A 21,554-nucleotide genomic window follows, 5' to 3' on the forward strand; every position below is an offset into this window, starting at 1 on the left:
GTAAATGGGTGCTTATATTTCTATGTGAAATGTGGTGATGCTGGCATCACAATAGATGCCAGCATCACGCTGCCTCCGTCTAATAAGCACATTTACAACTTCCTGTTTGGAAACCGAAACAGATGCTTCTGACATTTGCCTGTGCGTGCTTAATCGTTGTACTTCTGAACACATTTCCCAAATCTCAGTGATTTATCCACACATCGCTCTGTGTGTGTGTGTGTGTGTGTGTGTGTGTGTGTGTGTGTGTGTGTGTCGCGTCGCCCTCCAGCTGCAATTGCGAGTGTGCGCTGTGTGCAGGGCACACTACTGAGTTTAAAACCACAGCTGAAACATGAAGTGGAGTCTGTCAATTCCCGCAATTTCCTTCTTCCCATATTGCGCTGCAACGACACTAGGATTTCGCCCCCCGAAGGGGGGCGAAATTCTAGTTAAATGAATTGTTGATATGTGCCCGCATAGCTTCTCCCATATGAACAGCATGTGATAAAAAAAATCTAGCAGTCATTACTTGCATATCTATGCAGCCATGAGAGTGTGAGAGGCATTCTACAGTATGTGGCTATGTGTGAAGTAAAACAGCAGGGCACACACACACCCAGCAGTGTTCATCATGGCTATGTGTGAAGTAAAACAGCAGGGCACGCACACACACACCCAGCAGTGTTCATCATGGCTATGTGTGAAGTAAAACAGCAGGGCACGCAGCCACGCACACACACACCCAGCAGTGTTCATCATGGCTATGTGTGAAGTAAAACAGCAGGGCACACACACACACACACACACACACACACACACACACACACACACACACAGTGTTCATCATGGCTGACAATGAATGGCCTTGGAGAGCCTCATCAGAGTCAATAAATGTGCATGAGAACTATCAACCAGTCTGAGTGGTCCATCTACAGTATCAACCAGTCTGAGTGGTCTACCTTTGAAATTGGTTCACCATTCATTTTCTGCCACAGACTGAAAGGAGTACTGCCTTATGATTTACTGTAAGTTGAAACCAAGATGTTCCTAGATGTGACACATAATGACTGAGTTTCCATGAAAGCAAGTGTATTTCATACTATTACTTAATTACAGTGGTTTTCAAACTTTTTGTGCTGAAGGCAAATCAAAAGACCTAAGTCCTAATCTTAAGGCACACCTATATTTGTGTCCGCATAGCTCAGTCGGTAGAGATCAGGTATTTGAACCACAGGGGTCAGGGGTTTGTTCCCGGGCACTGCCAACTCAGCATATGAGTAGCAAGGCTTGGGTGCGTCAAGTCTTGCGGTAAGTTCTAGGAGTTGTTGGTAGGTGTTGCGCCACCTCAGCAATCCATCTCCTTTCAGTTCAGTTCTTGGCTGGTACTGACAATAAGCCTCTCCAACCTACGTACTTAGTACTTACTTACACCTATATTCATATACATTGCCCCTGTAACTATCACTCTTATACTGGTACTCTGCATTGTATGTCAGCTAGGGCAAATTACTAAAGCATCAGGCAATGTCCTGTAGTTTAGTAAAACGTAGAATAACTACTTAATTAATGTCCCTGTCAGTGTGCTGACAGGGACATTCATTAAGAAATATGAGCCTGGAACAGCAAGGCTAGGGGGAGACATCGCATAGCCTTTCTCTCATGTTGTCTGTAGCCATCCACTTGCTGTAGAAATCCATGCTTGCTGCATGCCAGTCCAGTCGAACTGAACAGGATACTGCTAATTTCGTTAGCTTAATAAACCACAGTCCATCTAACAGGGCTTCCCCAGACCAATGACAGAGATTGGACAGGGAGAGTGGCTGGTAGGAGATGAGCATTAGGTTACACTTGATTCGTTCTATTAGAGCCAGAGAACAGGAAAGAGGCTCTGAAGAGAAGGGGGTTGAAATGGTTTACTGGCCACAATAATGGTCTAAAGAGGTTTGCTGCAAGTCTCGCTATGAGCCAAGCATTTCCTACCGCTCTGTCCTGTCTGGGGAATAAGGTACTTAGAGAAGAACATATCAGAGTTCTGCCCACTGTGAGAAATGCTATCACTTGGATATAAGATGGCAAATTATTCAAAAACCAACGATCAATTACTATAGTTTTACAAAATGAATGCTTTATTAACAGTACAGGTAGTACAGTCAAAGGTTATGCTAACAGGATAACACAAAAATCCTCGGGTGCTTGTGGTCCATTTTTCTCAATCATGGTGCTGCTTTTTTGGTAGGGATGAGTTTGGGAATCCGGTTAGGATGCCTCTCGGGCGTCTCCCTAGGGAGGTCCTCGATGCATGTCCCACTGGGAGGAGACCCCGGGGCAGACCAAGGCGCAGGTGGAGGGATTACATCGACTCACTGACCTTGGAACGTCTCGGGATCCTCCAGGAGGAAGTCACTAATGTTGCTCTGGAGAGGGAAGTCTGGAGCTCTCTATGGAGCTGTTGCCCCCGCGACCCGACTACGGATAAGCGGTTGAAGATTTTCCCAGACACATTTATTTATGAATGGTTTATTTATGAGTACAACCAAAGTTAATACTACTGTACAGTAATTGGCCGTTTATTTATTGTTCACACCACCGGCTGTTGGATATTAAAATTCAAACCTTTAAGAGAAAAGAGGGCTGAAGATTCAATGACACTGATCATATGATGCTACGTTTTTCTAATCTGCCTCATGTTGGTACTATAACAGTCTACTTCACGTTTTGGCCTAGACCTATTGAACCGAAGGATCATTCATGACACAACTCCCCATAAAGATGTGTAACACATTTCAGTCCACATTCTCTCTTGAGTCATGTGATCGGTTAGATGTTTTAGTATTACATTTCTATTGGCTATGATTGGTTTCCAAAGTTTGTGGGAGGGGCCCATTTATTTTAGAAAACAAATACACAAATCATGAACACTAGTCCAGGCTTTCCCAACTTCTTTTTTTGTTTTATGTTTTCTTTGTTGCTTTCACCTTTATTTTATATTTAGGCTGACAGGAAATGGGGAGAGAGATGGGGGGAAGACATGCACTAAGGGCTGTCGAGATAGGGAGTCTGGCTGGCTGGTTAAAGTGCTTAGAATAGTTGGAAGTCTAGACTCTATAAATACATTCCGTTTACCTTTTTGTCTTCCTCTCGCTGCCTGCGTTTTTTTTATTGTAGTCATATTTGTGTCCTGACATGACTTGGGAAGTTGGGAGGGCATTTTTGTTGCCCCAAAAGTGTGATATGACTTTCTTTAGTTGAAAATGTGTCTTTTTTTAGGAAGACCAGAGGTGGTAATGAGACCGTTTCTTTTTACAGAGGTTTATGTGATCAGCTGTTAATGTAGCCTTGTTCTCTCTCCCCATATTCCATCTTTTTCGCCACAGTGTTCATGAATAAACAAATAATTGTTGTCCATTAAGAGTCCAGTGTGTTGTGTAGCTCTAATGGTTGCGGTCAGATTTAAGAGTCCATTGTGTTGTGTAGCTCTAATGGTTGCGGTCAGATTAGGACTTACTGTCAAACAGAAACAGATTCTTCTCACTTTGAGGCTTTGACACACTCTCTTTCCTCTTCTTCTTGGTTTTTCCTCTCCTCTCTCTCTCGTTCTTTGACTGCTATCTCCCCTATTATACCCATTTCCTTCCCTATCAGCATCTCCATCAATCTACAGTATACTGTCACATTTTACTTTTAGCCCAGCTCTCCCTTCCTATATTTACAGATTATCCGTTTTCAGGTTTTTGAGGTTTCAATTCAATTCAATTCAATTCAATTTTATTATAATTTTGAACTCTATTCTGTATTTGACCGGGAGCCAGTGTAGGGAGGCCAGTGAAGGAGTGATATGGTCTCTTCTTCTGGTACCTGTCAACACACACGCCGCAGCATTTTGAACTAACTGTAGGCTTTTCAGAGACTTGCCTGGGCAGCCTGATAATAGCGAGTTGCAGTAGTCCAGCCTTGAGGTAACAAATGCGTGGACAAGTTTTTCTGCGTCATTTTTGGCCTGCGTCATTTTTGGCCTGAGGTTTCCATCGTCTGGCTTTTGAAATTACATTCATATGTCATATGGCAGCCAAGTCTATGGACTTTTTGTTTAGAGCAAATTTACTTTTAGCCAATTAGGATGGAATATGAAAAAACAGATGTCACAACATGACTATAAAGATCATGTAAAAATTTGAAGAGTAATATCAAAATATGTGTTTTACATAAGTCTGCCTCCTGGTGGAGTTATAAAAGTCAGATGTGAAAAATGCAGGGCAAAACGTTTGTAGGTGTAGGTAGGTGCAGGTGCAGGTAAGAACATGAATTGGCCTGTTATAGCACCACCTTGAGGCTGATTTGAAATTTCTTCCTTGGCCTAGTGATAAAGTGAGAGCAAAATTTCACAAATCGCATGCTGTGTTATTTGAGGCACTTAGTTCAAAACAGAGCACTCCTGCAAACTTTGGAAGCCAATCTTAGCCAATCAGGATGGGAAATCACATCTGTGTGAAGTGAGTGGTACAAATCTGTGTGAGAGTTCCCGGGGGGGTCCACGGAAGTTCCAGACTCACAGGAACGCTATTTTCGTGCTCGGACAGACCCAGACAGGGACACACACAGCTGTCTATAGGAGTGGTTTCACTCCTCAAAAAAAGTCGAAGCACAGTGAGGAATTTTAGTGTTCATGCTATTTGTCAAAGAATGAGTTTGCAGTTGGCCTCTGTCCCGCTTTGCTCTTGCATGTACAGTAGGTGTACAATACATTTCTTTTTAACACATACTATTGTTAAATAGTATGTGTTGTACTCTTGTTGAGCATGTCGGCTTGAATCTTCTGTTTTTGATGAATGTTCACCTATTTATGGCGTTAACAAAATCGAGAGGGTACGGTTTTGTGATTAAGCAGCTCTTTAATCAAGCCTATTGTTCTGCAATAGGTTTGGTAGATTACTTATGCATTTAGTTTGACATATTTTTCACATCCAAAAGCATGTCTGCTGCAGGATTGACTGCATTCCTAAACATTGTTCTGCAGACCAGGCAGTCACTATTCTCCTTCTCCCTATCCCCTATAATCTCTCACCAACTCTGCCTCCCTACCGCCCTCTATACATTTCCTTGTTTCTCTCTCTTTACTCTTGCTTTCTTTCTCTGTCTTTCACACTCATGCAGACCAGTACGTTCTATGCAGCTGGCCCTCTGCCCGCCTAGTGCAGTCCCCCGGCGAGTCCCGAGCTGCTATTTGGCTGAAATGCTAATGTAATCAATACGAGTGGATAGAGGGAGAGCTCTGGGAAAGCAAGGATGGGGAGGGTTGCTCCGTTCAGCCTCCCTTTCACTTGCCTGTCACAGAGACACGGCAGTGGGGCGTTTTCAGGCAACTCGTTCCCCTCGACTACTCAGCAGTTACTTCACCGTAGTCCACACACAGTCTTTGGACCATTTGAGGTCAATTGCTTTCGTAGTTGTTAAGTAGTGCAACCACTTCCTTAACCCTCTTATGGCAGTAGATTGTGCCTTCTACTTTTTTAAGTAGTACTACATTTTAATGCCAATAGAAAAGTCTGTGACATAGTCATACACACTATATCTCATTCTAACACGGTAATCCTATAGTATTAGACACCGAGTCCTGATGGTGACGTTAACTTCACCATTATGCCGATTTTGAGCGAATCTGGCGATTTCCGGTCAGCTGATCACAACATCCGCTAGCTTTCTTCAATGTGTTACATGTGTCAAATTAAGCTTGAAATAAGCCCCAAATATTGCATTTTACGCAGCGATGCACATAAAGACCGCGCAAGTGCGTGTGAGAGCGTGCACGCAAGGATTTTGGCCGGTTTTAGGTAGATTACATCGGCCGTTAGCCAAACAAGCTAAAGGTTGCTACATTTTGCTACATTAAGCCCCCGATTTTAGGGAATAAAGCGATTACGTCATTTACGTAGGGTAATGAGGGATTGTTTTTATTAATTACGTCAATTATCTCAATAGCCCTATTAAGTAGCTTTGTGTGTGCCTGGCTGGCTGGGTAGCTGGGTGGCTGGATGGCTGGATGGCTGTGTCTGAGCATGTGTATCAGTACAGTACAGTAGAGGGACCCCCTGGGGACCCCCACATAGTAACTGTCATTTCTCAACCGTTTCGGGCTCGCCGGAACCGGCCTGGACCCCTGGGCGTGTTCCTGGGGGTCTGGATGTTCCGAGGACCCCCACACGGTAACTCTTACCGGGCCACCACTTACTTCACACTGGTGTAATTATTTTTAAATCTGGACAGGTGTCAGATTAGCCAATTTTCCATTATGGGGACTGGGGAGGGGGTTGTGGGATTTAAAGGGAAATATTTCCAATTTTGTTTGCCCCATTGTTCTGATGAGAGGACACCATATACTATATACTGTACAGTATATATAAAGTGTACATTATATATATATAAAGTGTACACTCCTAACGTCAAGCGTGTGTTCAAATGGGCAAAGTTTTCTTGGAAGTATATAATTATCTCCACCATACCAAAGTCATCAAAGGCTCAGTTTAATACTGTACCTGCACCCAGCTAGTTTTATGCTGGTTGGATGCAGTACCACGCCGATCCGCAAACATGTTACGGTAATATGAAGGTTGGGAACCCCTGATATAGAGCAAATGGAATGCCAAGAAATCAATCATTGACCTACCCTTCCTTAGAAACACAGTAAAAAATATGGTAACACTTTAGAATAACTATCCGTTATAACTAGTTAATAGATCATTTCTGAATGATCAATTTACAATTTAGGCATTTAGCAGACACTCTTAATCCAGAGCGACTTACATTAAGCAAGAACAAAAAGCATGGGAATACATCACATAAAAAGCATTTATCATGAAACATGCATAAGCTAAGAAAGTAACAGTGGAATATCTATATAATGAAACTATACATATAAACTATACATATACTATACTATGCTATATATGTAATATGACGTGCTATGACTACATACAATGCAATTCTAGTGCTGTCTACATAACATGCTATAAGTCTGTATCATGATCATTATGAATGATCTATTAACTAGTTATAACGGATAGTTATTCAAAAGTGTTACCAAAAATATATATTAAAAAGCACGACTGCTTTAAAAAAAAGCCACAATTGCCATAACTCAGTTGGCCTGGTGGATAGTCGATAAAAGGACAAAGTTGGAGGGGCAAGGCAAGATACATGTGTCAGATCGCAGATACATGTGTCAGATCGCATCGGATAATCCCTACATAGCCTACAACAACTTCCATGAACCAAATTCACTGTAGCCTTTTCATAAATTATATTTGTACTATATTTGCTGTCGTGAAAGCATACCTCACATCAGTATTATGTAGCCCTTGCACCGGACAACTCCAAACTGCAAGTTGGGAAATGCATCAGAGGCAGTACATGTATTGTTGAAGTTTGATATGGGCCATTCTACCGAATTGGTTCAAATTGCAGTCCCACAATGAAAAAAACAATTTAGTGTTCAGACTTTTCATTGTAGTAATGTCATAGTGTGGTCTAATTTATCACAATGCATTAATTGAGATAATATAAAATTAAATATATAAAAAAACATCCTTTTTATGTTACTTCCTATTGGAAGGTGGCTGTCCCAACCTCTAACCCCTAAATTTCAATTCATGAAAAAAGTACTTAAATGATTTTTGTCACTTTTCCTAAATATATGTTTTATAATACCCCATTTTGATTTATTTTATAGGGAAGTTGAAATTATGAAATGGATTTTGTCAATTATATTTTATAAATATATTTACATTTGCAACATCATAAATTAGGCTGTGAGAGACTCCAGTTGGTGGCATGCCTGTGTCATATGTGTTGAACCAGCAGGGTAAATGGGGGCCAATACGAGACGAGCAGACACTACATTTCGAAACGCAGCGTTAAAAAGGACGAGGAGAGTGTTCTCATGTTTTTCTGGGACAGGTACAGGACTGGCACAGAAGCTAGAAGGACCACCGTTCCTTTCTAGCTTTGTGTGTGTTCATGTGTTTGTGGGACAGGTAATGGTGGTCCTTAGAGCGGGCTGTACACACGTGTGTCTGTGTGCGTTTGTGTATGAGAGACACAGAGAGAGAGAGGATTTATCACAGTACGGTGGGTTCTAATGAGTAATTTAATGACTGCAGCAGACTTGAGCCCCATCCTACAGGGGAAAGGCAAGTCACCCAGTGCAGCAACACTGCAGACACACACACACACACACACACACACACACACACACACACACACACACACATGCAAACCAATAGCTAAAGCCTCTCTCCCCTTCAGTGCAACTTTGTCCTGATAGAACGTGCAATGTATAAATCCTGTGGCCCATCTCATTGATGCATATGAAAACACCATGAATCAGTATTTGCCGCAGCTCACAGCACCTCCCCTCCCTATGTATGCCTCTATATAAGCTTTGATTTACAGGGTGAGCACCATGAGCAGACGGGCAACAGCTGAGGGTTCACTTTTCTCTTCCAGTTGCCCCTGTATTGCCTCTCCCACCTTTGTGTAGAAGCAGGGCTATTTATTTTTTTGCAAATGTTGTACCGCTGTGATACAACAAACTATAAAATAGTGAATTTATGGATGGGGGAAAAAAGCAATTCCAGGCCCAGGCTACGATAATGCTATTTTTTTCCCAGCAACATCCTGATATAAGAAAATGTGTAGACCATAGAAACTATTATCTAAGTATTGCACATTACGGCATGATATCATCCCAACTTTAGAAAAGAATCCAGGGAATCGAGCATTAAAAGCCGTTAAGCATTAACAAATCGTTACATAAATACATCAATAAGTAGATCAAGATGGATTGGCCCATGACAAAATACAAATGCCATGTGTCATGCCAATACTTGACCACTCCAATGACCTGGACAAGATTACCAACCATCCATTGAAGTAAAATTGGATCAGAACAATTTCATTATCTCCGCCAAGCCGGAATGGCATGAGGCTGGGGATTTTGTTTTACCTTATCCGTGTAGGCCAATGAAGAACTGGCTTCATGTTGGCATTATCTCAGGCTGCATCACATTTGGCCTATAATTCTGGATTCTTTGGATCATTCCCATATACAGTTTGTAGGTCCTGCCCTTTTCCGCCATTCTGTTCCGGGTGCAGGCATGAGAGTCCGAAAGTCATTAGTCCGAAACCCTACCCAAACACTAACCTTACCCTAACCGCGCACGGGCAGCTGTGAAATAAAAACACAGACTGCACAAAAAGGGGAAATAAACAATACAACAACAAACACACAAAAGAAAATATAACACAATAGGGTAATTCATAATCATCTCTTTGCCTTGTGGGGTAGGGGTGAATGTCAGAAGTAACACGGAATAAATTGTGAAACATAAATAAAAACATTTACTTTGTCAATGGGTAATAGTGAATATTTAATAAAGAGTAATTTAGTGAGATATGTTTAATATGTAGCAGCCCAGACAATATTACAGTAATTAATATGAGGGAAAATTTGTGTTAAATGACATGAAGGAAGAACAAATGGGCAGATTTTTCTCAATATACGCCGAAGACCCCTTAACGCATGTACCTGCACCGTGTGTGTAGGTGTGTAAGCTGGGGTTCCGTGGCCATGTGTGTTCGCTGGGGGTCCGTGGGCGTGTGTGTTTGCTGGGGGTCGGCGGGCATGTGTGTGTTCGCTGGGGGTCCGCGGGCGTGTGTGTATCATCTACAAGATGATAATTATCAATGCCGGTCACTCAGATATCAATTTAATCATCAAAATGATTTCACTTGGGTTTTCTGGTTTAGTGTCCTTTATTTCATGACTAAGGTTGAACTGTTGGACTAAATTAAACATTCTGCAAAACCCTAATTCCTTGCACATCTACAGTAATAGCTCATCAAACTGCCCCTCTCTCATTGCTCTCTTTACACTCATAATTCTTGACAAGCTAAATATTACCACCACTCTGGAAGAGTGCCCGACTTTTGTTGGAACGCAAAAGTGCTAGCTCAGCACATAGACCTTGATATCAGTAGACATGCTTGCCAGCTAAACACACACACACACACACACACACACACACACACACACACACACACACACACACACACACACACACACACACACACACACACACACACACACACACACACACACACACAATGTAATGCTGCCTTCCTCTAACCATAAAAATTGGAAGGTCAGACAGAGAGGCGGCTCATTACACACTTGGGGACGTTTCCAGTCATCTATCTGTCTCTTTGAGTACACCAGGTGGCAAAAGATGGCAGTGCCTGCATCCACTGATGCTCCTGGAGCGGCATTCATCATTTTGTGTGTGTTTGTAGTACAAGCATGTGTAGTTCAAGTATGGATATTTGGGACATTTGATCCCCTGCCTACACCACAGAAGAGTTGATTTCCGGGGGCCAGTTTCGAATTGCAGCCGTCTGTAGGTGCCCTTTGAGAGCGGTTTTGAAGGAGTCAAGGGATTCACATGTCTTAATGGCTGTTGGTAGGGTGTTCCAAATTTTGGTGTCATAGGAGCGAAATGAATTTAGTCTCTTGTTTGTGCCGAATCTGGGTTGTACATGGTTTGTTGCACTCCCTCTGGTGTTGTGGGTGTGCTGTGGACCCACACAATTAACCTCTCCAACAAACAGGGCTGTTCCTCTGTAGTCTGAGAGACCAGCAATGGCCATGTCAGCACAGAATCACAGCAATTTTTAACTATTAGTCACACAGTTCTTTCTAACCTTGTTTGCTTAATATGTCTTCATCAACCAATGCCATTATTGAGTCTGAAAATGAATGAAAGCTGTGGGTGCTGGCGGCGTGTTTCCTCCTCCGCGTCATCAGTGCCCATACCCGAAGGCGGGGTTGGCGAAAGGGCCTTTCTGTGTGGAGTTTGCATGTTTTCCCCGTGTCCCCTAGGGTAGGTACCCTCACAAAAACATGCAGTAATCCTGGTCTCTAAACTGCCTCCCCCTGGCCAGCCGGGGAGCCTGATGGAGGGGAAAGGAACTGGTTGGAATAACGTGTTCCTTCCACGCGCTACGTCCAACCAGGGAAACTCCCCCCTGTCAGGTGTAAAGGAGCAACTTGGACACTCAGGCATGAAGGGAGCATGAGTTAAGTCCGTTGCTCTCCCCAGGTTGGTGGAGGGTGTGTAGAGCCCAGGATCACGGTAGATGATTGGCACAGGGGTGAAAATGGGTTACAAAATCGTGGGATAAATAATATATAAAAAAATAAATAAAAAATGAATGAAAGCAATGCCAAGTCATTCACAGAAACAGAGAATGGAGTGAGGTGATTTAAACAGGCTTTATTACAGAATGTGTCTGGAAGGTGTGCTTCAGTGTCAGTCAGATGAGTATGCAAGATCGGAAAGACCATATGGCCTCTTTAGTGGCAACATGCCCATCCAAGCTGGTGATACGTTTGTATTTCTACCCATTTGTGTTTATTTCGGCACTCTTTGTTTTAACATAACCCGTCAATCTTGCTTATAGTTACCGTATATAGTTTTTCAGTAATGAGCAAGCAAACACAGTTAATCAGTGTACTGTATAAACGAGAACTAGGAGGGGAAATCAACCCGCTTTGTACCACATCACTGCTGAAATGTAATGCCATTTCCCCTGTTTGCTGTGTGACCGTTTTTTTATTAGGAATTTATTGATTGATTTGATACTTCTCACAGTATATACTGTACCGTAATACGTCACTTTAGTCAAATTGCAGCAAAGGTGGAAGTCCACCTCACTGCTTGACATTTTCATAGGTGTGATGCTTATTGAATGCAGCAGTAAAAGTGTTTCATTTAGAGCTCTGAGGCTGACATTTTATATGGCTGAGGTAATTGTGTTGTTTCTTGGTAAGAAAATATATGGCTTTGCTTGTTTCTTCCGTGTTATCCATAAATAAAATGCCATATTTTCTCAGACCTTTCTGGAGTTGAGTCGCTTATATGAGGGAAAGCTATTCTTTGACAGATGAGCTTGTGTGCAGGACATGACATGTAATCAAAGTTTAATAGGTTTGTGCTTGACTGCACCAGAAGTGTCAACACTGTGAGAAGTTATACAGTACTCTGTTAGCAGTTGCATCAGGAATCGGCAGTAGTAGGGCTGTTCGATTTTGCCTAAAAAAAAATCCCTTTTTGTTTTCTCTGAAAACTCGATTTTTCATTTCGATTATTGTTTTGGTACATTGTCTCAACTATACATCATATGCTGATATGCTTTTATTGTACCATAGTTTGTAGTTAGTAGTTAGCCACCGACATCCAAATACAGAAAAGCTAAACTAGGGTCCCGAAAGGGTTAAGAATCCCTGAGGTCCACGTCACGGACCCCACTTTGAGGAGCACAGATTTTAATAGTATTATATTGTTATATATTGTAAAAATAACTAAGCAGGGATATAATTGTTATATTATACATGATGCCACGCCGATCCACATTAAATATACAAATGTATTTACGGGAATGACCTTACTTGTAATTATATATGTTGAAATGTTGTATATTCGAGGGCATTCACTCAGGAGTTGAAAACCTCTTTTCATTGCATCTGCAATGCCAATAAAGCAATTTAATTGTAAAATGTGTTTAGCAAATGTATTACATGGCACGATTTTGTTGATTAATCTACCATCCAACGTTAACAGACAATTCAATTCTTCGTTAAAGAAAAGAAAAGAAAACCCCATGAAGCCATTCTTTACAACTCATTTTTATTTATTGTGACATCTTGTGTACAGGTACAAATGTGTATAATATTTCTGGTTCCTCAGACATTGTAGAATAGCAAAAAAGATAAATAAAACATGGACTGGTCAAGAATCAGAGAGTAGCAGCATTATCAAAAGCAATTTGACCATTGGTCCTAAGTTGTCTCTCAAGTAAGTGGTTCTCAACCTTTTCTGGATCAGGGCTCATTTGAATATCTCAAAAGCGTTCATGGCCCATCCATCTGATCACATAAGTAAGTGCCCACAGTTTGAGAGTTGCTGTATTTGTGCCAGTGTCTCTCTGTCCCACTGTGTTATACTTGGGCCTGCCTCTGACCTCAGGCAGAGATTTGTAGGGGAGCTGTTCAGTAAGGTATGTAGAGAAGGCAAGGGAACACAGCCCTGCTTATCCTGGCAACCTGATCAGGTTTCTGAGAAACAGAGCATTGATCATTGCCTCCCCAATCCCCCAGAGAGTGGAGCTCCATTCATCCAGTCCCCTTCAATACACACTCCTTTCCATACAGTAGCTAACTAGTGACCAATGTTTTCTCTCTTCTCCCCCTTTCCTCTTTCTCCCTCTCTTTCCTTGTTTACAGTTCTGACCGGCTGATGGATGACACAATAAGGTGAGACATCACATCTGTCATTTAAGATTGCTGATATCACACATTTTGCCATAATAAGATTTGATTTGATTGAGGGGCTTACAGTAGATAGGATGATCACTTATATCAGTGCACAAAGTAGCCGTTGCTTAGCCAGACATTGTCATCTCGGGTATAGTGTATATACCATACAGACATGATCAATTAAACAAATTGAATAGTACTAATTTAGAAGCTAATGTAATCCTTGCATGTTAAAATCAACATGCTGATGACCTTTTGTGTTGACCGTTAAATGCAATTAGTTGACAGCTAACCCGTATAATGTAAAGAGTGCACTAGACTTGAGTGCAGCATCATGATTGATTGATTGTTCATGTTTAGATTAATTTATGTATTACTATAACCGTGAATCATTTAGTCAGTTTGCTGATTCAGCATTTTGGAAATGTATCTTTAAACAATTAAGCTATTATTTTATATCCTCAAGTGAAATGCTATGTGGAAAAACATGGATTAGTTTAGTTTATTAGGATCCCTAATTCCCTAATAGCTGTTTTAAATGGTAACGGCTACTCTTCCTGAGTAAAAGAAAAAGGAAACCCCCTGTTTAACTTCAACAAATGAAAGCGTGCAAATAGGAAACACATTTACAAATAACTTGTTTTCAAATCCCTTCCCCATGTCTCTTGGTATGGTATAATTTTGAGTGCAACCCAAGTAGGTACATTTTATAAGAATCGCAGAGGGCAGGACACTGAAGAACAGGGCAATGTGGAGCTGTCAGATTTGGACAAAAGGATTAGTGCAATATTTGTAGAGACTGCACTGTCAGCTGTCCAGTAGTAGTGTAGAATAATAGTAGATGGAAAAGAATACATCTCAGATTACAGAAAACCACCATGGGCATAAACAGGACAGTGTACTACTATACATTTCAGTGCAAACTGACAATAACGTACTATATCATATCATATATCATACCAATTTGATGAACAAAAAAAGGATGAAAGCTCATCAAAAATATTCACACTTTATCATCAAATATGATTATCCACGTTTGGTGAATAAAGCCAAATATCATCAATCATTATGCTTGTGTTTCATTGGGGTACAAGGTACTCTGTGATGGCTGATGGCAGCTCACAAGGCTGTACAAATTAATAGATCAATCTAACATATTGGATCGTTTCCTCATACACAGAGGAAAAAAGGGTAGTTGTTAATTTACTGTACATCAGTTCTTCCACTGTGTAACGTATCCGATCCTACAGACCTGTAGCCTATCTCCAGCCAATTTTATTTCCTGTTTCCCTCCCTAATGTTATTATCAAACCACACAATGGTTGTGATTTTGTATTAAATGTCATATCGTAATGGTAACCAGGCAGACTAGATTGATTCTCCGACTCACAACGGTGATAAAAAAAAAACATTAACGCAAAAGCAAGCACAGTGACATCTCAGAGTAAGTACAATCCAAAGATTTGTGTAGCTTTTGTGTAATTATTACACATCAGAGCTGGGATGTCATATCAACACATTTTTTTATTTCACATCATGATGATTACATATGCCTATTATATGGTGCATTCAGTTTAAGCACAAAATACATTTTGAGAACCCACAAATGTTCCGCTGTGCGGCCCCCCATACATAATCATTCTACAGTTGTGGCCCCCGGACTAATCTAATTGAATACCCCTGGACTAAGGGTTCCCAAACTTTTCAGCCCCCGACCCCAAAATAATGCCTCATGACCCCAACCTAACCCGTAGGTAGTTTTATGCACATAAACATGCATGTTTGGTGCACATTTTACACATTGGACACCATTCGTCCTTCCCTCCCTTCCTTTTCATAGTGAAGCAAAAACAAATGGCCAGTATGCACAATTCATTTCTTGTCTTTTCCTTCTTTGTACAATTAAATTCAAGTTTTTATTAACCACTTATTCATTATTTGACAACCACTTAATGTCAAATAATGACCAGCTGGAAAAGTCTGCATGTATTTGTGTATGGTTGCTCATGTTTGTGCCTTATTGTGTGACATCTCTGATGCTACAGGCTAGCTGTTGGAGTCAGCAAATGTGTTTCTCCTCACTGTGAACATGATCCACAGCTGTGAGATGTCCCTGGCCTGAGCTGGAGACTGTCAGCAACTTTAACCCTCAAGGGATGGCATGGGATCATCGCTATCTGTCATATCATCTCTTTCTGTCTATCCCTCTCTCTCTCCATATCTCTGTAGACTACACACACCCTCACACATCGAGACCCTTGTTTTTGCAAGCTACTTAAACATACAATGCTGCAACCTAACTCAAACACACAAATTGTCTGTTTGTGTTCACAGGTTTTGATGTCTTTGGGTGTGTATATAGACACTCACTCACATGCTATTTTATTGTTTGTAGGATTTACCGATATGCTTTTATAAGTTGCCAGCTAGATGTAAACATCCACAGTGATCCATCCGTGTTGTTGTTGAGCATTATCTATGTCTTCCATTGGGACCCTGTCACCCAGGACTAGAGGTAGCTTGTCTTCCATTGGGACCCTGTCACCCAGGACTAGAGGTAACATTATCTATGTCTTCCATTGTGACCCTGTCACCCAGGACTAGAGGTAACTTGTCCCCAGGGCTGACTACTTATAGTTACTGCTTGGCACATGGCTGAGGCCTCACTGTTGCATCATCAACCCTGCAAATGCAAATCAATTAGAGCCAACCTTGTTTGTTAATCTTACTTACACTATATGCCTAGATATGTCATCTGCTTATGCTCCAGCTGGTGTGAGCTGCATGAATTAAAGAAGTCTTAGCGGGATGGCGTTTTAAATGGGGCCGGGCTCCTGAAGCCTTCACACTGCTAAAATAAGATGGAGAATTAGTGTGCTGTGAAATAGACTTTTTGATTTATTAGCGCTGCACTAAAAGTCCTGCGAATGAAAGGGACCATGGCCTCTTTACTGTGTTGTATCCAGATGGATTTAAACAGATTTAGTTAGCCCTCTGCCCAATTATAACATCTCCCGAATTAGCCTGTATGCGGCGAAACATTTTAGCGTCTTCTACGATCAAACTTTCTATAGTGAGAGTGGACACCGTTGAAGGAGTAGGATGCAGTAGTTGCTGTTTTCTTCTGTCTCACCACTCGGCATCACCAGCTCCAGTGAGGGGCTGAGATGTGTCTCACCACTCGGCATCACCAGCTCCAGTGAGGGGCTGAGATGTGTCTCACCACTCGGCATCACCAGCTCCAGTGAGGGGCTGAGATGTGTCTCACCACTCAGCATCACCAGCTCCAGTGAGGGGCTGAGATGTGTCTCACCACTCGGCATCACCAGCTCCAGTGAGGGGCTGAGATGTGGGCTTTAGCAGTTGATATTGATTAGCTTGTGTAACCGATGCCACAGAAGCCGAGTGAAGAGGCTGGGCTTTTCCTGCCAATTGCCCAGCTGCACTTTCCTGCCTTCAAAGATGCTGAAGCCTCACTTTGAGGGTGAGAAGTACATTATGATGGCAATTCTATACGACTATAAATTCAGGGCCAAACTGTACTGCACTACTTGCACACATATTCTGTACCACATACACCCATGTATAGACACTTATGCCTGATTAAACTTGGTTTATACTAGAACAGTGCCCGTTGGGGGGTGATCAGGCCTTTTGTGGCGGTTCTGGACAACTGTGGGTCCGACCGACTCTGGGCACTGCACTCCCTGTGGGGGTGTGGATCGCGTGTGATGAATTTGAAGTCGGTGGAACGAACGGTTCTCGAGTTACGTGAATTACAGACGTACTGTACATACACACAGACTTGGTGCATTTATAGATAGATAGATGGGTGTCATGTGACGAAAATAGCTTCTGATGTTCTTTTTTATCTATTTCTGGTGTGTGATACCGATGCACGGCTACGTGAAAATCAGGCACAGAAACACTAAGCTGAAGGAAAATACCACTGACTCTTCTTACACCCAACAAGAATGCATTGACTACTACTTCTCTTCCAATTGTAACCTCATTTTGAACGGTCACTCCTTCCATAGCGGCACTACTAATGGTGTTTCCACCACTACTGTCCATTCGCTAGGCAGGTTAATGACACTTGTGGGACATAACGTATTCTTTTTTTGTGGTTGAAAGCATTTTACAACCATGTGGAGATAAGAACTGCAACTAGGTGCAATGTTATGTTTCAACATAGTCTCTCTCTCTCTCTCTTGTGCCACTCCCCTTACTCACCAGTATTGCCATGGCAACCAAGGAAAACATGACCTCACAAAGGGGAGTGCTGAAGTCCATCCAGAGCAAGGTCAACACTTTGGCCAGTATCCTTATGGCAGTGGTTTTCAATCGTTTTGTGCCCAATGGTCACACCAAAGGTCAAAACACACCTCTGATTTCATCTGTGTTGTCATTCATCAGTGCAAAATAGCCTCTATAACATGTGTTATCACTCTGTACACATGACAAAAGTAAAATAAACAAACTAAAAATGAAATGAAAAAAGTGAAAATAGACAATTTACAAGAATTCAAATCTCTGTGATGTGACACATTGTGAGCTTGTAGAGGCTTTACAGTGTGTTTGTATAACCAAGGATACGAGAAAATGTTAACTTGATCCAATAAGGAAATCACTGATTGTCTACAATATGTTATCTCTTTGAAAACTTGGATGATGAGAAAGAGCCTTTGCTGGAAATTGAAAATAATGTATAAAGTTCATGGTGTGTTGGTGGTTCTTTAACTAGAAAATAGCACCCTTTGGGCAAAACGTTTTTGAATGAATCACAGAGCAAGTTGTTTCATATAGTTATTCCCTCCTTATTTTCCTCAACCAAAATGAACCATGAACAAATTAAACACAGACTAGTGGTGATGGGAATGGAATCTATCGTACTTTTCACTAAAAGGTTTCAGCGTCTACATCTGACATCCATTGTGTGTGATTGGTCTGACACTATAGGGTTGTCCCGATCCAATCACATTATACACACAGTATACACTTCCAGAGCCATTGAGATAGAACAGTTGCAGCAATGAGGCTACGTTTGTGACCCGACGGAGTAAAGGAGATCTATCTCAATGGCTCTGTAATGACAAAAGTACTTTGTCAAAGGGCAGACCCCATGAACAATGTTTGTGCCAACTAAGTTCGGAGCCAATTGGATAATAGAAGTCGCACAAACAAACCAATTTAGTATATTTTGAATGTCCCTTAACATGCACGTCTTCTAGACCGTTTCCCAGCCATCAACAACCTCATCCAACGAGTCAACCTGCGGAAGAGGCGAGACTCCCTCATCCTAGGTGGAGTCATCGGTGTCTGCACAATTCTGCTGCTGCTCTATGCTTTGCACTGACCAACAGGCCCCGTGGTCAATAGCTTTTGTAAAGGAAGTGGATTTACTCTGCTCTGTGGAGCACGGAAGCTTCCAGGAAACGACGCCTGGTGATTGGAGAACTCTGGAGGCTGTTGAGCAGTTTCATCCCATCAGCCAACCAAGCTACCTGATTTGTACTTAGCAATGGGACAAGAAGAGGACTGGTGGTTGGGTGCTGTTCTACCACCAGTCAGGGATCAGAGAGACCAAAATGTACTTATAGGACTAGATATTAACCACTTTAACCCTGGCATCCCAATTTTGGGCATGTCATACGTGAAGTGTAAAAAGTCTAAAATGAAAGGTTTGTGGTTAAGTGGTTAAATAGTTATATATTGATAACACTCACTTGGAGAAAGACTTTGTGCCGAGCTTGGCCTGAAGAGACTGCTAATCTGATTTTGAATGTCATTGATTTTGAGGTGCAAGGATTTTTAGTTGAATGGTCTTTTAAAGTAATGAAGGGGGACGGTTTAATAATCATCAGTTGTAAAATGTGCATTAATAAATTATTCATATTCAGTACGTACAAAGTGTACTCAAACTATTTTAGTAGTTTTTATTTGTTCTTAAAGCGTAATGGGTCACTAAGAACTACTAAAATGTACTACATTTTGGGATTACAATACTATAGCAATGCTACTCATGTACTTATGTTGGGGAGCCATATCGTTTACCTCCATATAAATGGAGGTACTGCACCACACACTTTCAATAGCAATGTGGGATATTAATAAAAAACAACCTACCGGTATGTAAAGCAGATATAAATGACAAAATACTTTGGTTAGGCTGTACATCTGGTAAGTTGGGTTTACGACAACTGTCCTCTATCAGTCCAAACATCTATAAGTTAATGTGTCGTTAGACTGAAGTGTTATTCTTTTATCAATATGTCGTCAAATCAAATATTGGTAGGGAAAGTAATGGAGATTCTTCACTATCAACGTGGTCTATAAATATAATCTGCAAAGGCTGGAATAGCACAGAATCGTTACAGGATTGTTAAAAGGATGTATAGAGGACAGCATTGAATGTATGCAAATACCAAGAGCAAAGAGCAGCATCAATACAGATGACCCCAAATGCAGTAAACCCAAAGATCAAGAGAAAATCAATACAGTGTCATTAAGTATTGTCCTCAGAATGGATGTTACTCCAGAGAGTTATTTGTATTTGGGCAGAGCAGAGCAATGATGTGTGGCATTGTCCTTGTCTTGTGGCTACCAAGAACAGGCCTGTAGTCATTGAGGACAGAGGGGAGTTCCTTAATTCTTGGGTACTCAGACAATGTTGGAGGATTCCAGAGTTGAGGCACCATCCCCAGCCTCAGGGAGAGGTTAAAGTGGTCCCACAGTGGGCTGCTCAATGCTCAGCGTACTCCCTCGGCACCCGGAGGTTGATGTCAGACGCTGACCCATCTCAATCATCAGGGCATGCCACTGCTACTGCCATAGACCTGTTGCCACTGCATTGTAACATTTTTACTGAATCAGTTTGGGTGCTCACATCATTGTCATGATTATCATCATTATTCTTGGCTTTAGAGACAGCCAACTCTCAACTTGATTCATTGTCCTCATTTACCTCTGGAGGTTCTGTGCAAATTGGAGTAGGATGCATATAACATTTGGCATGGCTTCTGTTTCTTGGAGAGGTACTAGATACTGTATCAGGGTTTTAATTATATTTATGAGGCAGGGACTATAGTTTTAAAATGTTCATGTCCACACTGACACTTTACCATACCATTGTTTCTCGTTTACAGAATCCTCGGGCCTGACCTCAAATCCTCCAGTTTTCTGAAATAAATATTTTCACGATTTAAAAAAAATAGCAGACCTACAAGCTCGTAGCGCGCCACTCAGCGCGCTACGAGCTTGTAGATCTGCTATTTTTCAATAGCTAAATTATAACAATGTTTAAAACACCAAAAGGGGTTCCCGCCCAGAATGGGTTAAGACCTTGTACTATATTTACCACTCCGAAATGAAGAGTAGTCTATGTGATGTTACAGTATGTTCGCCTGGAAACAATAGATTATGTAATGACAGATCTAATAGTCAAGACACTCTTTGAAGATGGTTAAAATTATCCTGACAGAAAAGAGAAAACATTGGAAAAAGACTCATCTTGTATAAAAATAGCAGCAAATGATTAAGGTCAGTCTTCAATATAATGTAATTGTTCATGTAAAATAAAGGATTATATTCTAGGGGTCCTGAATTATTATTTATTTATTATTAACAACCCAAGCTGAGTCTTTTTCCAGTGTTTTGTCTTACTTATTTCTTGTGGACAGGACTTTAGGACTATTGTGTCTTTATAGACAAATGAGATTTTGAAATCCAGCCGACTGAAGATGGCAGGCTCCAGGAAAGTATCTCTATTGATTCTCCCAATCCCACTCGGCAGAAAGGCTGGTTGCCGCAGGTGTGCTGAGGAGAGATAATGTTACAGGACTGTGTGGAGATTGACAGCAGCTCCCCATGATTCTTTAGAAAGCTGACAATCTGGCCTCACCACTGGAAATGCATTGTTATGTCACCTGTGTCTGATAAGTCTGTCTCACAATGCGGTCACTACACTAGTTATTAATCATTTCCGTGGACAGTAATAGGAGATGTTCTAATCTAAGGGCTTAAACAGGCCTCATGCATCCCATATGCTGTCCCAGAGGAGGCAACTATAGGTGGCTGACACACATTACAGAACTTAAGTACTGGGCCCCAATTACAAAGGTTGATGCAGTACCTAGTGCTGTGTTCTAATTTTGAGTCAAAATTATTATGATCATGCACTTAAATCCACTTCAGTGAATACAAAAAA

General features: G+C 41.5%; 1 protein-coding gene across 1 annotated transcript in view; it reads left to right on the top strand.

Annotated features, from left to right (window-relative positions):
- Positions 1 to 20,509, top strand: part of gosr1 (golgi SNAP receptor complex member 1) — a 39,477-nt gene extending 18,968 nt beyond the window's left edge. The window contains exons 7-9 of the mRNA XM_080772815.1: positions 13,316 to 13,345; positions 17,585 to 17,667; positions 18,580 to 20,509. Of these exons, the coding sequence (XP_080628941.1) occupies positions 13,316 to 13,345; positions 17,585 to 17,667; positions 18,580 to 18,704 (238 nt within the window). The 3' untranslated portion in view covers positions 18,705 to 20,509. The remainder of the gene's footprint in view (positions 1 to 13,315; positions 13,346 to 17,584; positions 17,668 to 18,579) is intronic.
- The last annotated feature ends 1,045 nt before the right edge of the window (positions 20,510 to 21,554 follow it).

Source organism: Protomyctophum bolini (assembly GCF_963924005.1).
Source record: "Protomyctophum bolini genome assembly, chromosome: 9".
Classification (NCBI taxonomy): domain Eukaryota; kingdom Metazoa; phylum Chordata; class Actinopteri; order Myctophiformes; family Myctophidae; genus Protomyctophum; species Protomyctophum bolini.